Source organism: Hippocampus bargibanti, linkage group LG03, assembly GCF_051943395.1.
Source record: "Hippocampus bargibanti isolate YZ-2025 linkage group LG03, ASM5194339v1, whole genome shotgun sequence".
Taxonomy (NCBI): Eukaryota; Metazoa; Chordata; class Actinopteri; order Syngnathiformes; family Syngnathidae; genus Hippocampus; species Hippocampus bargibanti.
This window is the reverse complement of record NC_142736.1, coordinates 21,426,280-21,443,913: the sequence shown is the minus strand read 5'-3', so window position 1 is coordinate 21,443,913 and position 17,634 is coordinate 21,426,280. Positions and strand designations below refer to the sequence as shown.

The 17,634-nt window shown below is 40.5% G+C and overlaps 1 protein-coding gene across 2 annotated transcripts in view; it reads left to right on the top strand.

Annotated features, from left to right (window-relative positions):
* The window catches only part of cgnl1 (cingulin like 1), a 34,758-nt gene extending 22,469 nt beyond the window's left edge, over positions 1–12,289 (top strand). For both annotated transcript variants that reach the window (XM_088992541.1, XM_088992540.1), the window contains exons 13-19: positions 1,491–1,652; positions 1,893–1,982; positions 6,228–6,311; positions 6,490–6,614; positions 7,720–7,828; positions 7,906–8,069; positions 11,365–12,289. In XM_088992541.1, coding sequence (XP_088848667.1) covers positions 1,491–1,652; positions 1,893–1,982; positions 6,228–6,311; positions 6,490–6,614; positions 7,720–7,828; positions 7,906–8,069; positions 11,365–11,521 — 891 coding nt within the window. In that variant the 3' untranslated portion in view covers positions 11,522–12,289. The remainder of the gene's footprint in view (positions 1–1,490; positions 1,653–1,892; positions 1,983–6,227; positions 6,312–6,489; positions 6,615–7,719; positions 7,829–7,905; positions 8,070–11,364) is intronic.
* The last annotated feature ends 5,345 nt before the right edge of the window (positions 12,290–17,634 follow it).

Genomic DNA, 17,634 nt, shown 5'->3' with positions numbered 1-17,634 from the left:
TATGAACATATATTTACAATGACCAGGCTGTTCCAAGATTGTAATTATGTTGCTCAGCTCAGTCCCGCTGACATTGAAGTCATTTTTTTGACCAGTTTGACTGGTCAAACAGGAGTGGCTCTGATAGCAGTTATTTATCATTGTGAAAACTTTTGGGTGGACAACAATGAAGACTAATTGTTCCCCTTCAGTTTTTCTGGTAGCTGCTCATCACTTTAGAATGGACATTACCACCACATGCATACTATTATAAAGGGGGTGGAATACAATTGACAACGACCGGAGGCTTAAAAAGACGTTAATATCCTTCAGTGGAACATTTATATCGTAGTACAAGCGAGTAAGTCAAATTCAGTGTACTCACTAGAAGTACAACTGCGCTGAATTGTCTTATACCAACATTGAAGGAACAGTTGAGACTTGCCAGCATGCTAACATTTCATAAAGGTTGTCAGGAATTATATGTCTGTTTTTTACTCAGTTGTAGTTCCCCCATCATAATAGTAGTTTTTGTATCTGTTTATTTTTGCATTTTTTAATTAAGGGTCTTGCATTATATGGTTTGTACCATGAATTAAGTTAGTATTCTGTTTCATGAGCTGCCATTCCACACTTTTATCAGTGTATGTTAATATTCAGTTGCTTTGAATGTACAGAATTATTGTTAAGTTAGTTCATTATAAAAAAAAAAGAGAACAGAAAGCAACGGTCTGTTATGTGTTCACTGACTGAGTTACGCCGTGTCACTAAGAACACCCCAATTCCGCTTGGAAACACAAATGGCTTTCCGGTCCCCAAGCATATATATACCAGAAATTGAATCGGTCATCAAATCATTTTGGTGCTCCATATTAGACTGGTCAAATTGACAACTGATGAATAGCATTTTTCTTTAACAGCAGGGAAAGTTTATGAATATCTACACTGAGAGCAATCCGATGATTAGTTTGAAAAGCATCTTGCCTCCCCCACATGGGGGATAGAGACGAGCGTGTTAGTCAGAACCTCATTGATGTGGTTGCCCCTCGTGGGCGAGGTCAGCATCCAGGTCTTTCCTTTTTCTCTTCCCCCATTCCCACTGATGTGTGATTCTCCAGCTGCTGTGCAGGAAGTAGGGGGAGAACTTCAGAGGTTGTGATATCATTGTTGAGAAAGCTGTGCCGGCTGGATTCACATCCTGCTTCCTCGAGATCTCCTGAGTTTGCTATTCCAGCTGCTCTGCGATGCCCCAACAGTCTCCACCCATGTGAACTTGACAAATACAATATTAGTTACAAATTAGAGGCATACTTTTTCAATTGTCTTCTCAGGATATTATGACTTCCTCCTCAATTTTGCTATGCTGTGATGTACTGTACATAAACCAAGGGTATCGGCCTGCATTCATGCATTTATTTTGCATTTCATCTTGGCAACATCTCAATATTTACACTCAGATTCAAAGGACTACAATCTTTATTTTGTTCTATTTTTTTTGTCTTCTCTTGTAGCTGATACACCGAGAGGAGGATCTGCATCGGTGTGAGCAAGAGCGAGACAAGGCTGTGCTGAGCGAGAAGAAGTTGGAGAAAAAGGTTAACGAACTGGAGGCGGTGGTACAGACCTACACCCACACTAAAGATGATCGGGTTCGACAGTTCAAACTCATGGAGGTACAGTACGCCAGATCATTTGATCACAAATTTATACAAACAAGAAGTGTCTTGCAAAAGTCAGTGTGCCTCTGGCATTTTGGTGTATTAATATTAATATTAAGTATTTTCTCTGGATGACACTAAAGAAATAGCTCTACATTTGTAGTCTTTGTACAAGAAAACATTAACAATGGCATCTCTTAACTTTTGTGAGCTGCTGTACGTTGTTTAATATTAAGTGGATGTGTTGTTCCTCAGGATAGGATTGCTCAGCTGGAGTTGGACTTGGATGAGGAGCGTCAGAATGGAGACCAGCTGATGGACAGGCTGGACCGAGGAAGAGAGCAGGTACACACACGGCCCCATTGAACATATTCATTATCGGCACTCACCTGGGTGAGTGGCCTGCTGTCCGTGCCCATGTCGGGTCACATGTCAGGTCACAGCTGCGTCTCTGTTCCATCTAAACCTGTAAATGAGATCCAGATGTCACCCTCACCTCGCCCACTCTCACTAACATCTCATCCTTCGACCATTAATATGTCAATGACAGCGACATGTTGAGCAGTGTTTTGGTTACATCGACACTGAGAGGGTAACTTCAGGTTGTTGCATTGTGCGATGGTCCAGTGTCATGTGTGAGATTGGCAGTTTGCCAGTCAGGAGCATGAAAGTCAAAATATGCAGGCAGGGTTCAGGTTGCTGAGTTCACTTGCAAGTTATTACTGTTACGTTTGGTCCTGGGAATCATTTGGATTCTCATACATTTATGCTTACTACTTTGTAATAAATAATAATTAATAGGCCGGATTTTTGTTTTGCTTAGCAGAAATTCCAACTGTATGGCGGCCCTGAACTGGACTCACCTCACAGCAATCAGCAGTTAGGTAGTGAATTCTAGCTAATGATTCCCAAGTTATTAACTCATGTTTGCGTGAATTTTTGCCAAGTTCTTGTGTAATCTAAGGGAGACTTCAAATCTCCTTAAACTCAAAGCGGAACAAAAAAATCTTGGCACAGACAAAGAAGTGGCTTTAGGTCAGTTGGGTTGTCACGGCAACACTTGAGCTTTCAGTTCCAGAGGTTGAGTGCTCACTCTGTTTGATTGCGTGACTGCGCCTGCACGACCATAAACACTACGGCCGGAAAATTTTTCAAGATCTTTATAAATTTTAGGTTTATTTACCAGGGCATTAGTCATACAAGTCAACGCACTGATAGGATAAGGTTATTTTGAACAAATGGCATTGAAATGTGAATAGTGGACCAGGAATGAATTAAGTTTCGATATGTAGTATCCCTATCCAGCTCATGGCATTGTAGTAGAACAACTAAATGTTACAAGTCAGGCAAGACTGTGTCCAAGGTGACAAGTTGCTAATACTAGTCATAACATTCTAAATTAATTAGTCGTACAAGTCAATGAGATGTCCACTTTTGGACTCACCAGTGAAGTCTAGTTGTCCAATTATTAGCCTGAGCCTCACCTCGATTTAAGCAATGCCATATAAAACCATAAATAGCACACTGCAAGAATGCCATCTATTGTTAAAATTATTGTAGCAAAACATATAAGTCTATTAGCTAGTGCCTTCGTAACCGTAACCTAATCTTAACCGATGCAATGTGTTCAGACACTTGTCATGTAAATTGTACCACCGTCAGGCAAATGTGGTCAACATTTGTGTGCTATTTAATTAGTTTTGCTTCTCATGTAAAACCGCAGATAAAGCGTGTGGTGGGGCAGACAGGATTCTGCCTCCTCCTCTGCTGTGGGTATGGCAAATACCCCGAAGGATGTGTATGAGAGAACCCTTGTTCACTAGTATGGGTACCTTATGCTGAATGTCAAGCATCTGGAATACAAACTCACACACTTCCATTCACAGTGGCCGTGTCATGCTGTGTGGGGGCGTGTATGGCTACGGAGGCAGCAGGAGGAACACCTGCGTCTCCTCTGGCACCAGGTGCTCCTCTCCTCTCTAAATGAGAGTAATCTCCCCTTCTCCTCTCCCGCCGTCTCTCACAAAGCTGATTCGTTTCACCGCATGTTCCAGTCTGCTGATTCAGCTCCCTCAAGCACTGCGCTGGGTGCGGCGCTTTATAGGAACCATTGCTCATCACCGTGGCTCACTGTCACCTACTAATTGGCATAAAATATTGCCAATTCTTTCCTCCCGCCACAGAAAAAAAAGGGTTACGGCCAGATTGATTCGTTTTCATCCTCACACTGTTTTGAACTTTGCTCGCTGAACATGTTGCATCGTCCTCATGGGGATCCCGTGTGGGGAAACCGGACTTTTAATTCAGGAAGGTTTTTTTCCAAGAAATGTGCTTGTCTTTAAATCATCGGCACAAACGACAACATTTGTGCTTCGTGGTCAATTATGTTCCTCGAGTTTATCATTTCAATCGGGTGTGTTGCAGCAGGAAGAGGTGAAAAAGATGCAGGATTAAGGACCCAGGAATGAATTACATTTATTTGGTAACTCAACTCACTTCACTGCAAACAACAGTTGGCAGATAATGAATATACTTTTAACAATGAGGCTGTTTAATGCCAATGCTAGAAGTTTATATTCCAACTAAACATAAAACATAAATGACATGCTTTATAGTAAAACAATGTCAAATATTTATCACAATTCAAAATAGAAAAATGTACCATGGGGATATGCGTTTCATACGTATCACAATTTAACTCATTCACTGCCAGACGATATGCAAAAATGTGTCCACTCCAGTGCCAGGGTTTTTGTCATTTTCACTCAAATTGCAGGAACCAAAGAATATTGAGTTTTACGACTACATAAACATTCCATGCAGTGTAAGAAACCTTAGACTCTCCTCTTTCATCAGAAAAAATAGTTAATTCCTAAATTCTATGGGTCTGGAGTTATCTGAGCTTGAAATGGGGGCAGCTATACAAACTACAATACAGTATATACATATTGATTTTTATCACGCTTTAACAACAGCTGAAGCTGTAACAACGTGCTGACATGGACAAAAGGTAAATGCTGCCACCCCGTGCAAGAGAAAAACATTGCGATAGGTCTAACCAGCGCTTTATCTGCAACCCGCAAGAAAAACCAAAACCCGAACAAATTCGCGAATGGCGCCCCACGTCATGGTTTTCAATTTCTAAATAAATTCAGGAATGGCAGTGAATGAGTTAAATAAAAGCAGTGTAGATATGTGCAGGAGGTATAATGATTGATTGGGGTGGGGGGTGGGGATTCTTAAAAGGTCTTTGCTATAGATGGCGGGTCTGGGATTAAGAGAAAAAACATGGATAAATGGATTACAGTGTGTTCACATCCAATAACAACCTGGCATATAAAAATACAAAGATGAAGTCCAAATAGCACTCGTCAAATGTTACATGATCATTACAATAATTTTTAACGGACAACCGACATCACTTTTTTGTTTCTTAACTGACATCAGAAAAACGTTTTATAGCATCTAAAATACCCAAAACACGCAGTATGATATTTTTATTCAAATGCAAAACACCAATAAAAATGACTTAAAGTGTCCAAAATCTGCAAAAAAATGAGCTGCGAATTGGGCATTTTCAGAAAGTCCTGCCCCCAGTTCGTGACGTCACGCCAAAACATCTTGCATTGCTGCAGAATCAAACCAATGACTTCAGATTCGGAGAATATGCTTTCTTGTTACACCTCCAGTTATGAATATGATTCAAATAGTTCTGAAGAGGAAAGCATACATGTTTGCAATCGATTAAATAATTTATTCCATGCGATTTTGAGGCAACATTGGGGAGAAACGATCACCAGAAAAGAGGCACAAAATGGCGACCTCCTGCGGCCACCTCGTTTCCACAGGCTGATAAATTCCTTCCATGGAGCTTGGACGCCCTCTTCTGGCGGCTTTTGGGTGCAACACAAGGTTTACAGACCAAACAATACAGCAAAATACATTGACGTGATGGAAGGACTGCTACAATGTGTCTTTTTTTTTTTCGGTCAGGGGGCGTTCCTTCAGTGACGTCACGTACGGACTCGTCACCAACTCAAAAACAAGACTTCCTGAATATTCAGCGCGAGTCTTAAAACGTAAAATGTAGCTATATGCGGTGGAATCTTTTTAAAATACGCTCAGTAGAAGTCATTTGAAGCCACTTGACAAATTATGGACACATCTTGTCCGGAGACATCGGTCCTTTAAGACATTGTCCTTTAAATGCCAACAACATTTCATAAAAGGTGTTGTCCTTTAAATATATGGACTAAAATATATGTAGCTATTCTTCAGCAAAGAGAATGGGCAAAGATTGAATTGATTGATTGAACTGTATTCATTCAATCCGTCCTGATTTCAGCGCCACTCATGTTGTCTTCAACACAATTGCGTCACCGAGACATGACATTGAAAACTTCCTCAGAAGTTACAATGCTGCTTAACCAGACAATCCAGCGCACCAATTCAACCACAGGGGCTCGTCGCTTGAACGACAAAGCCTCTGTTGTTTTCGCACTCTTCGATGTGTACAGAGTGCAAAATTGGGTTTGTGCAGAAAGTCTGTCGCGGTCATCGCGAAGCCATGACCGTGTCTGGGTTTGACAGGTGGACCAGATGAGGAATGAACTCATGCAGGAGAGGGCTGGCCGGCAGGACGCCGAGTGTGACAAGTTGGCTCTGGAGAGACAGGTACACACCCTCCTGTGCTAAACGAAGTCCGCTCCAAGCATGCACTATACCACCACATCCGCCATAAGGTTTCTCTTCATTCATCTTGTTCATTCTAAAATGAAATCAACTCCCACGACGGTTTCCTGTGAGAGAGCGCAAGCATATGATCTCATGTTCCTCTGTGTGGCCTTCGCAGAGCAAAGACTTAAAGAACAAACTGGCCGATCTGGAGGGCTCGCAGAAGTTCAGCAAAGTGGGTCAGGTTACGCAGCTGGAGGATCGCATTCATGAGCTGGAGGAGCGTCTGGAGGGAGAGGAGAGGTGAGGTCGAAGTACGAAGCTGGAGTGAAGAAGAGCTGATTAAAGGGATGGAGGTAGAAATGTTGTTTCAAAATCTGAAAGTTAGGACAAAGTTCATGGAGTGAATAACGAACAGCATGTAAAAATGCCACAGAAGTTTAACTCGAGTCAGCACTGCATTTTTCGTAGTGTCGGCAGATAAATGGTTACCATAAATAAATGGAAGCCTCTGCCACTAAATTTTCAAAAAGAAAGTGATTTGTGCTGCACTTGATCATAAGCGGCAGAATTTTTTTTCGACTCCTGATGTTTTTTTTCTGAAAGGGGGGTTTACCAGTACTCTTTGTATTCTGACAATCTATAGCACGAGACTATTATGACTCACAAGCGGGAGTTTTCTACCTTCAAGACGTGCAAGCAGCCAAACTTAATGCATACATCACATGAAACAGGTCACCAAATGTGTATAAATAATGTAAATATGTATGTGTATGTATGTATATGTATATACACATTATAACAGTTTCAGCTGTCGTAATATCATTCATGATGGCCTGCGAGAATATTATTCCTCACACAGGTCCGTCCGTCCGGGTGAGGAATAAGGAACTGGCAAGAAATAAAAATAAATGAACCAACACGTCGTACCCAACATTGTGTTTTGTATAAAGGTGTGTTCTCCAGATGGTGATATGTATTTTACAAATCAAGGTTCGCTTCTGCGGCATGTCAAGGAGTTGGTCAAGCTCTTCTCTCCGGGTCTTTTTCTTTGCGCTTTTGTGACATCACAAAAGAGAGGTTGGTCCCCCGTCAGAATGTATCTCTGGCGTTAGTTGAGGGATTGAGGTAACTTTGTTTTATAAACATCTGCGAGCGAATGAGCTAAAAGATCAATTTTCTCTGTACACGTGAAAGTGCCGTTTGGCCAGAAGCCTCAACTGGAAAAGGCAACCGCACAGTCTGACCTCTCCGTTCTTTCAATGTGGTAGCAGGATACTTTTTAGTTTCTTCTTCGTGTTCTTCTTAAACGAAGGCTTTATTATTTTCTATTTCATACTTGAAATATCTTTCTAGATAATGAAAAGAACATGTAGTTGGATCTTAAAATGTCACTCATGTCCTTCAGGGAACGAGCCAACCTGCAGCTCTCCAACCGCAGGCTGGAGAGGAAAGTTAAAGAGGTGATGATGCAAGTGGAGGAAGAACACCACACCATGCAGGACCAAAAGGACCAAGTAGGTGAAACCCACTCACCCTCTTGAGTCCGACAAAACCCAACACTCTTATGACCTGAGGCTATGTGTGCCTGTAGTTGAATCTACGCCTGAAGGCCCTGAAGAGGCAGATGGACGAGGCTGAGGAGGAGATTGACAGACTGGAGCACAGCAAAAAGAAACTGCAGAGAGACTTGGATGAGCAACAAGAAACAAACGAGCAGCTTCAGAGTCAGCTAAAGACTCTACGCAGCGAAATGAGGTAAAGAAAAGCAGCATAAAACAACGCAGTCAGCGAATTTGGATGCTTTAGTGCTGTTGGTAATTGTAAATAAGCATTTACAGGAGTCATATTGGAACAATGGCAAGACAATTGCTTATATCAGTGTAAAATGCTTCCCCGTTTAGATAACACACAGCTTTAATATCTAAAGCAACAAAAGTCCCGTATTTTCCGGTGTATAAGGCGCACCCAAAAGCCTTGATTTTCTTCAAAAGATACCCCTGTGCCTTATATGTAGGTATGCCTTATATGTGAAGTAATATTGAGCCACAACAGGTCTCACAACTACTTTCTGCAGCAACTGACTCCATTTTCACCTGTAGAAGACTCCAGCCTCTACTGTAGCGCCTGTAGCACTGTATATATATTATATTTGGAAAACTTTTGTCATTCATTAAAGGTGCCTTGTACTCCGGTGTGCCATATGTATGGAAAAAGTTTGAAAATAGACCATTCATTAGGGGTGCGCCTTACACTCCGGTGCTCCTTATACACCGGAAAATACTGTAAGTAAAATAGTTAAAATGTCCAAATGCAGGCCTAAAATGATAAATGATTTTCCATATTTGTATATTCACACGTTTACATACGGTGGTGCCCTGACATGATTGAGGCAGTTAGCATTCTTGTAACTGAAAACATTTGTCACTACCTAAGTCATCTTTCTGTGTTCACATTAATGGAAACAGCATTAATCTGTTCTAGCCAGCCCTCCCAAAAAAACACCCCATCCCAAAAAGACAACCAACACCATTTTATTTGTCTCCTAACTGACATCAGAAAAACGTTTTATAGCATCTAAAATACCCAAAACACAGTAGTCAAATGCAAAACACCAATAAAAATGACTTGTGTCCAAAAACTGCCACAAAATGAGCTCGGTACTGGGCAGATTCATAAAGTCCCGCCCCCTTGTTCGTGACGTCACTATTGGTCACACACTGCCTTGCTCCAGAATCAAAACAATGGCTTCAGAGAGTTCAGATTCGGAGAAGATGCTTTCTTGTTACTCATCCAGTTATGAATATAATTCAAATAGTTCTGAAGAGGAAAGCATAAATGTTTGCAATCGATTAAAGAAGTCCTTCCGTATCAATTCGAGCCGTCTGGACTCCAATGTAGATAAAATGCACAAGATGACGTACAAGCTCCGTTGGAAATGGCTGATTTGTTCGCTGGGAATTTGTGTAAACTTACACATTCTTTATGCGTGTTAACGCAATTGGCTGCAACACACAATGATTCACCATCGTGTTATTTATGTAGTTTTCCTTCTAATTTCAACACGATGTTTCCAGACCAAACAAAGTACCCAAAATGCATTGTGTGTCGCTTTCTCCGCCAGGGGCGTTCCAAACGTGACGTCACATCAGGAATAGTCATCAACTCGAAAAAAAGACTTCCTGATTATTCAGCGCGAGTCTTAAAACATAAAATATAGCGATATGCCGTGCAATCTTTGTAAAATGCGCTCAGTAGAAGTCATTTGATGTGATTTTACAAATTATGGACACAACTTGCCCGAAGGTGTCTGTTGTCCTTTAAATAATGGGTTAGTTAAACAGAATATTATTCATTACATAAATTCATCATATAAATTCATTATTAGAAACAGAATAAAAAACTCATTGTGAAGATTTATCAAATAAAAATGTATGAATCTTAAAGGACAACCGACGCCTCCGGACAAGTTGTGTCCATAATTTGTAAAATCGCTTCAAATGACTTCTACTGAGTGTATTTTTCAAATATTCCACCGCATATAGCTATATTTTACGTTTTAAGACTGGCACTGAAGACTTAGGAAGTCTTGTTTTTGAGTTGGTGACGAGTCCTCACGTCACATCACTGAAGGAACGCCCCTGACCGAGAAAGGACACATTGTAGCAGTCCTTTTATCACGTCAATGCATTTTGTGGTACAGTCAAACCTCAGTTTTCGAACGTCTCGGTTCTCAACCCATTCGGTTTTCAACCAAAAATGTGATATTTTTTATGCCCCAGTATACAACCAAAATTTGGTTCTCAACCAAACTGAGTGCATCTGAATGTATCACTCGACTACCCTCTGCTTCCTTACACGTCACTTCCTTACACGTCACTTCCTTATATGTCACGTCTTCCTCATTGTCTCACTGTGACCGACGCATTAATATTGTTGTTGTTTTATTTTTGCGAAAATGCTGACATATTTGGTTAAGATCTCCTGAATAGTATGATTTTAAAGCAAGCAGAGAATGGTTTGAAAAGTTAGTGTGCCCTGTGTTTGCCCAAAGACAGCTGGGATAGGTGCGAACACGCCCTGTGGCAGAAAGATAGAGAGATTTCTATGTACAGATGTTGATGTTAAAAATTGGTGTAAATAAGTTTGTTTTTATAGAATTTTACACATGACCTGCTCTATTAAGTTTTTATCCGGTTTATGCGATGAAATAGTTAAAAAGTTGTTTTCTAGACTTTGAACGGATTAAGATTTGTTACATTGATTTTAATGGAAAGTGCTATTTCGGTTTTTGAACAAATCGGTTTTCGAACAGGTTTCTGAAATGGAGTATAGTCGAAAACCGAGGTATCACTGTACTTTGTTTGGTCTGAAAACTTCGTGTTGATCCGTGTTGATGGCGAAATTAGAAGGAAAACACAAATAACGCGATGGTGAATACTTGTTTGTTGTGACAAAAATGTTGAGCCAATTTCCACATGGAGCTTTGTTGCCATCTTGTGCCTGTTTTGGGTCCGACACCCCCCCCCCCCCCCCCCCTGATGCCTCAAAATGACACGAAATAAATTCTTTAATCAATTGCAAACATGTATTCGTTCCTCTTCAGAACTATTTGAATCATATTCATAACTGGATGAGTAACAAGAAAGCATCTTCTCCGAATCTGAAGCCATTGTTTTGATTCTCGAGCAAGGCAAGACTCTTGTCTTGAGTGACACCAGGGGGCGGGACCTTCTGAAACTGGCCACTTCCGGTTTCAATTTTTTGCAGTTTCAGCACACTTTAAGTCATTTTTATTGGTGTTTTGCATTTGACTAAAAATATCATACTGCGTGTTTTGGGTATTTTAGATGCTCTAAAACGTTTTTCTGACGTCAGTTAGGAAACAAAAAAGTGATGTCGGTTGTCCTTTAAATAACATTTAAAAATAAAAATGATTTAAAACTGATTAAAACTTCCCCTGCTAACGCTAACGCTCATCCTTCTGTTATAAAATCTAAATGTGGCCCCCGAGCACAACCATTTGCACACTGAATGGGTTTTTCCATCGCAGACGTAAGAGCGCATCTGCACCGCTACTCAACAAACTGGACGACGATGACGACGACGACGACGATATCAGTACGGACGGGGAGACGTACTTCAGCTCCACTTCCAGCTACAAGCGCTCGTCCAGTCAGGAGAACCTCCTGTCCACTTTCAGCTTGTAGACAAAAATAAAACAACAAAAAAACGAACAATGCTTTGACCAAATCACTGCGCTGAAATGACTTCCATCCGGCAGCAGGATATCATTGAATATCTTCAGTATTAGAGCAGCTCCGGGGTCATTAGAAGAAAAGAAATGTGTAAATATGTTTTAGTTGGCTTGTATTTTCCACAATCAAGTGTGCCCAGAATGCCAATAGCCAACTTGAACGCACTGCACATGACTGCCTCTGCATGACATTCCCTCTATTTTTATAACCTATCTCAAACGTTTTTTTAATACACCACTCATTTAAATAAAATGTGTTTTTATTGGGCAAGGATGTTTTTTTATTTATTCTTGTCGATGTGAACAAAAGAATCCTGGCTTTGAGAGAGTTTTTAGGGAACAATTAATGAGGGACTTTGTACACAGATGTTTTTTCAAATTTTGTTTTTATACCAGTCTCAATACTTCTACTCAAGTCAGTCTTTATTTACTCCGATGACACAATAATGTACTTTAACTGCCTTTAAGTTGAAAGAACAAATCATTAACCGTGCTTTACTTTTTTTATCACCCTGGTTTGTTTGTTTGTGTATCATGTATTAACTAAATTTTCCTGATGGAATGTGATAAACTGACAATCAAAAGTGTTGCATCACTGTAATTACTTGCACTTCTTCTAATTGAGCAATAGAATCCAAAATGGATCAAATGCTAATTCCTGCCACTACCTCTCGCTACTATTACGCTGTGACTTCAATAAACTTACTTCCGACTTATCTCACCATGTTCTCCTATTATACCAAACTTTAATACAAGACAAAATATACGACAGAGGACATGTGCTCACACACTACTGAAATGCTTCTGTAGAAAGTACACAATACTGTACTATTTTTTTTCCATGCACAACTGGAAAGCTTTCACACTTTCGTTTTAGTTAAGCACGCAACTGAGACATTTTTGCACACCTGTGTTACACTCAAAACACGACTGAAATGCTCTTGTGCTCGAGTGAAACATTCATACGACTGATGCACAAAACCGAGCGTACCCTCGCACCACCGAAAAGACATTTTGCAAATATAGTGGAGTGTGTATAGCTTTATTGTCAAATGTGCTGTATGTGCATTATACAGCACATCCAAAATTTCTTCTAAAATTGGGCCACACCTGAAAATACTCTCATACTCAAGACTGATACTGAAATAATGATTTTCTTCCCTTCAGTTAGACCAGGGGTAGGGTTCCAATCGGCAATTTGAGGAAAATATATTGTGTGGATGAGTCTCGTCAGTTGGGTTTTGAGGTCATTGTTTGTGAATTGAACTTTGTCGTCCTCATAAAAAGTGACCATTAAAATCATTTTCTGCCACAAAAGCCACAAAAAAGACAATTGATTCTTCCAAGTAGATTTAAGTGAAAAGATGTGGCCCCTTTTTAAAGGGGCCTTTGGTGATTGCCATTGTGCGAGATACAGACAAATTGACCTTTGGGGGCGACTAGTCAAATGGAGTGGGTTAACGTGCCGGCAAAAAAAAAGCACCATAACAAGGTGATCATTCTTGAGATTCCGACAAGTGCTTCCTTAAATCCCTTAAGACGCGTTGACTCGGCCAACAAATGAGTGTGGAATGATATTTGTTTATTTATACCATATCTTTGATATCGTGTGCTGGTATGCTCTCGCCGGTGTTCTCGGTTAACGAATAAGACAATTTGCACTCGCGAATGACATGGAGACGCTACTCGAAACCACATTACAACCACATTACAAGTTTCAATTATATCCTACTGACCAAATGTCAGACTCGTGAATGCAAAGACTATATCAAGAAAATCAAACAAAACATCAAATGGCTAACAGAACAAGGATATTTAGCATTTATTTGCTATCATTGGAGTTGAATACAATACCCGTTCTGCAGGCCCTTTTGGAGCTAAGCAGATATCACTCAGTAATTGCGGCGCTATGCTGCTCTCTTGTGGCCAGTGAGCACATTGCCCCCTTGTGTGAATAATAATATAATTAATATAATATAATACGTATATGTTTTGACTCCTTTTCTCTACCTTCAACGCTTGTTGGTATTAGTTTAGCCCTATGCTGGAGGGTTCTGATATTATATAGGGCCTAAACTACTAGTAAGACTAGTTTTCTGACGAAGTTTCTTGGATCAGAAGCGAAACGTCCGACACCTTCAAAGAAGTACAGATGACGGCTGAAGAAACCTTTTCGTCGATAAACTGTATATGCTTGTTAAATTGTGCAAGTTAGGTTCATTGAGGCTAATGGTCAATGTTACCAAAATAAGGTAGATAGTATTGTGCACATGCCACCTAAATAGACGCTTGCAAGCAAACTGTTAAAAAAACAACATAAAAACGTTATACTTCAAGGACAACCGACGTCACTTTTTTGTTTCCTAACTGACATCAGAAAAACGTTTTATAGCATCTAAAATACCCAAAACACGCAGTATGATATTTTTAGTCAAATGCAAAACACCAATAAAAATGACAAAGTGTCCAAGATCTGCAAAAAATTGAGCTGCGAATTGCGCATTTTCAGAAAGTCCCGCCCCCAGTTCGTGACGTCACGCCAATACGTCTTGCATTGCTAGTGAATCAAAACAATGGCTTCAGATTTGGAGAATATGCTTTCTTGTTACACATCCAGTTATGAATATAATTCAAATACGTAGTTCTGAAGAGGAAAGCAACCATGTTTGCAATCGATTAAAGAATGTATTCCGTGCCATTTTGAGGAAACATTGGGGGGGAAATCTCTTACCCAAAAAAAAGAGGCACAAAATGGCGACCTCCTGTGGTCACCTCCGTTTCCACAGGCTGATAAATTCCTTATATGGCGCTTGGACGCCCTCTTCTGGCCTTCTGGCGGCTTTTGGGTGCAACACGAGGTCTGTTGCGTCACACGCGTGTATGATTTTGAAGTGCGCTTTTCAACACTTTCATGTCTTTCAATTCCTTGATCTCCTTGATGTGCGTATCACCCTGACGCATAGCACACGCTTGCAAATTGTATAAAAGGAGCTGTCGCGGGACAGAGAGATTGGGCGAACCACGGGGCAGACTCATCTCGGACTCACGCCCAGCCCATGCCGGGCGTCGGACGGACGTCACGGCACGACTTGCTCGACTCCACACCACGATCAAGCTCTGCGCGTCACCTGCCTAGAAGATCTGACAACGAACCTACTTACAAATAAAGAGAAACATCAAACTCTTTAGGTCCCCAGAACAAACAAGTACAGCAAAATACATTGACTTGATGGACGGACCGCTACAATCTGTCTTTTTTACGGTCAGGGGCGGCCCTTTAGTGACGTCACGTACGGACTCGTCACCAACTCAAAAACAAGACTTCCAAAAAAAAAAAAAAAAAAAAAACAAGACTTCCTGAATATTCAGCGCATGTCTTAAAACATAAAATATAGCTATATGGGGTGGAATCTTTGTAAAATACGCTCAGTAGAAGTCATTTGAAGTCATTTTACAAATTGTGGACACAACTTGTCCGGAGACGTCGGTTGTCCTTAAACTCGTATTGAAAAAAAAAAAAATCAAGTGACATTATGCACGATTTGAACAATTACTGTGTGGAAGTGATTATTTTTATCATTAACTGCACAGGGACTTGTCCATTATGTGCATAAATCATTTTTAACCTGCAAAAAGTGCATGTGACCTTATGACCTCAGTTCTTGGGACGTGGATGTTCTAAAAGTTCCTCAGTAGTGATTGTGAATGCAAATGTGCAAAAGCAGGTTGATCCTGCTGCGCAGACTAATTCAACGCCTGAGGTTTATGTCGTGTGTTTAGTGTGAAGTTATTAGTTTGAAGTTGGAACTTAGTCAACTCAAGTCCTGTATGTCTGATTGTTGATTGATTTTTTTTTTTTTTTTTTTTTTATTAACCATTCGTCTTTGGCTCGATGTCTTCTCAAGATATGGAGGAGCATGTGAATGCAAATATGAAAGCTGCACTGTGAACGACTCCCCCTCAAGCGCTGATGAAGTCCAGACCGTGCATACAGTGTCATTCTTTATCACATGATTTCCTTTTCATTTTGTACAAGAGCAGCGCCATACAATCTGACTTGAGGGGGAGAAAAGAAAAAAAGCTCATGCTTAACTTTACACACAAACAAAAGTGCAAAGAAAACAAGAAGGCCTCCAAAAGTTCCCAATTTTGAACTCATTTGATTCACACCCATAAATAATTACCCCAAGTGTATTTGTCATGGAGTTAAAAATGTACCCGATTGGCAACTTGTATTACTTTTGGCTTTCCGAAAACGTGTGAGGAAGGCGTGTCACTCTTTTTAATTGCCTACACTTATTATTTGTTTGTGTGGCAGGCACGTAGCAACTTCACCTTCTCAAAAAGTTGAACACTACACGCCTGTTATTGGTATCATTGCGGAGGGTAAAGGTCATTATGAGCCGTCAATGTTGGGGGTTGCAGAGAAAAACATTTAAATGAGTGTATTGGAGAACTAAAATTGTACTTGATAAGATTGTACTGCATTGTAACGGCATTTGCAATGAAATACACGATTAAAGAAAATACACCGCTTGCATGTCATGACTGCTGCTTTATATTCCTACAAACGATCTTGTTGCAATATGTTAACTTTGACTCAATCCATTCTTGTACACCAATGAGCCTAAAAATAGCCTCTCCCCTCAAGTTGTCACACCGCTAAACTTTTAGTAACATTATCATGAAAATAAGAAAACCCTTCTTTGTCCCACAATGGTGAAATTTCCCAACACACAAAACAAAATACAAAGAAGAGATAAATAAAATGAACAAAGACATTTAAACAGAAACAGAAGGTACTGTAAATGCAGCCACTCTCCGCCGCCATCTTAGATAATTATCCCATACCTGTAATGGTTTTCAATTTCCATGACTGCTGTATGAGTGTTCCTTGAACCTGCCATTAATGTTTTTGTAATGTGGGAAGAAGTTCGAGTACCCAGAGAAACCCCACACAGGCACATGGAGAACATGCAAAGTCCACATCAGCAGATGAGAGCCCGAATTAAACCCCGCACATCTGCACTGTAAGCCTGACGTGCTACCCAGTCGACTGCCGTGCTGCCAATAATGCAGTAATCTCCTGTTACTCACGGTCAATGGGTACCCTTACCACCCACGATAGACGAAAATCCGCGAAGTAGAGTTATTTAATAACCCACGTGATAAGACAGAGGGGGCCGCTGGGCGGGGGTGAGAAGAAGCACAGCCAACCCACATTGCTGTAAACCGTGAGATACCGGGCTGTCATTGGGTGACGTCAGCGCTGGGAACCAATCAAGCGACAGTCATGTAGAAAACCTCTGAGTTACTCGGCATTTTTTAGAATTCTAAAGGTTGTATTTCCCTTACAAAAAAATCTGCTATGCACTGAAAATGTGATAAGTGAAGTAGCGAAGGATCACTGTAGTATAGTTGCTAAAGTCATATAGTTGCCCCCCCCCCCTCCCAGACGCATAAATTCTAGGAAGCATATTGCAATTTTTGTGATTTCGAAATTGTATTGCCGAAGTAAATTTCAATGTGAATAAAGTAAAAAAGTACATTCAAAAACTCAATGCAAAACATAAAAGAAACAAGTTAAAGGACTAGAACATATACAATAAATTAAAATGTCTTTATTTGTATTTGTATGTGTTTATTTCTGTACTATTTATAGCAATCAGATGGTGCGTATAGTTTAGCTTTTTTGAATGTTGTTGTGCTGATGGCCATTTTATTTTTGGGAGCCTTTTACTGAGCATCTTCATCTTTATTAACTTCATAGAGTTGCCACAAGGGGACATATACCAGTGTCTTCTTGTGCCGGTCCCACGCCCGGATAAATACAGAGGGTTGTGTCAGGAAGGGCATCCGATGTAAAAGCTTGGCCAAAACAAACATGCAAATCAAACATCTGAAGATGGAGGACACTGATTCGCGGTGGCGACCCCTTGAAGGGAAAAGCCGAAAGGAAAAGAAGAAGTTTACTTCTGTACTATTATAGTACGGAATGTATGCTGCTGTGCCTGGAGTCCACGTGACACTTGATCGTCCACCTATTGACGGATTGCACAAGCGTGT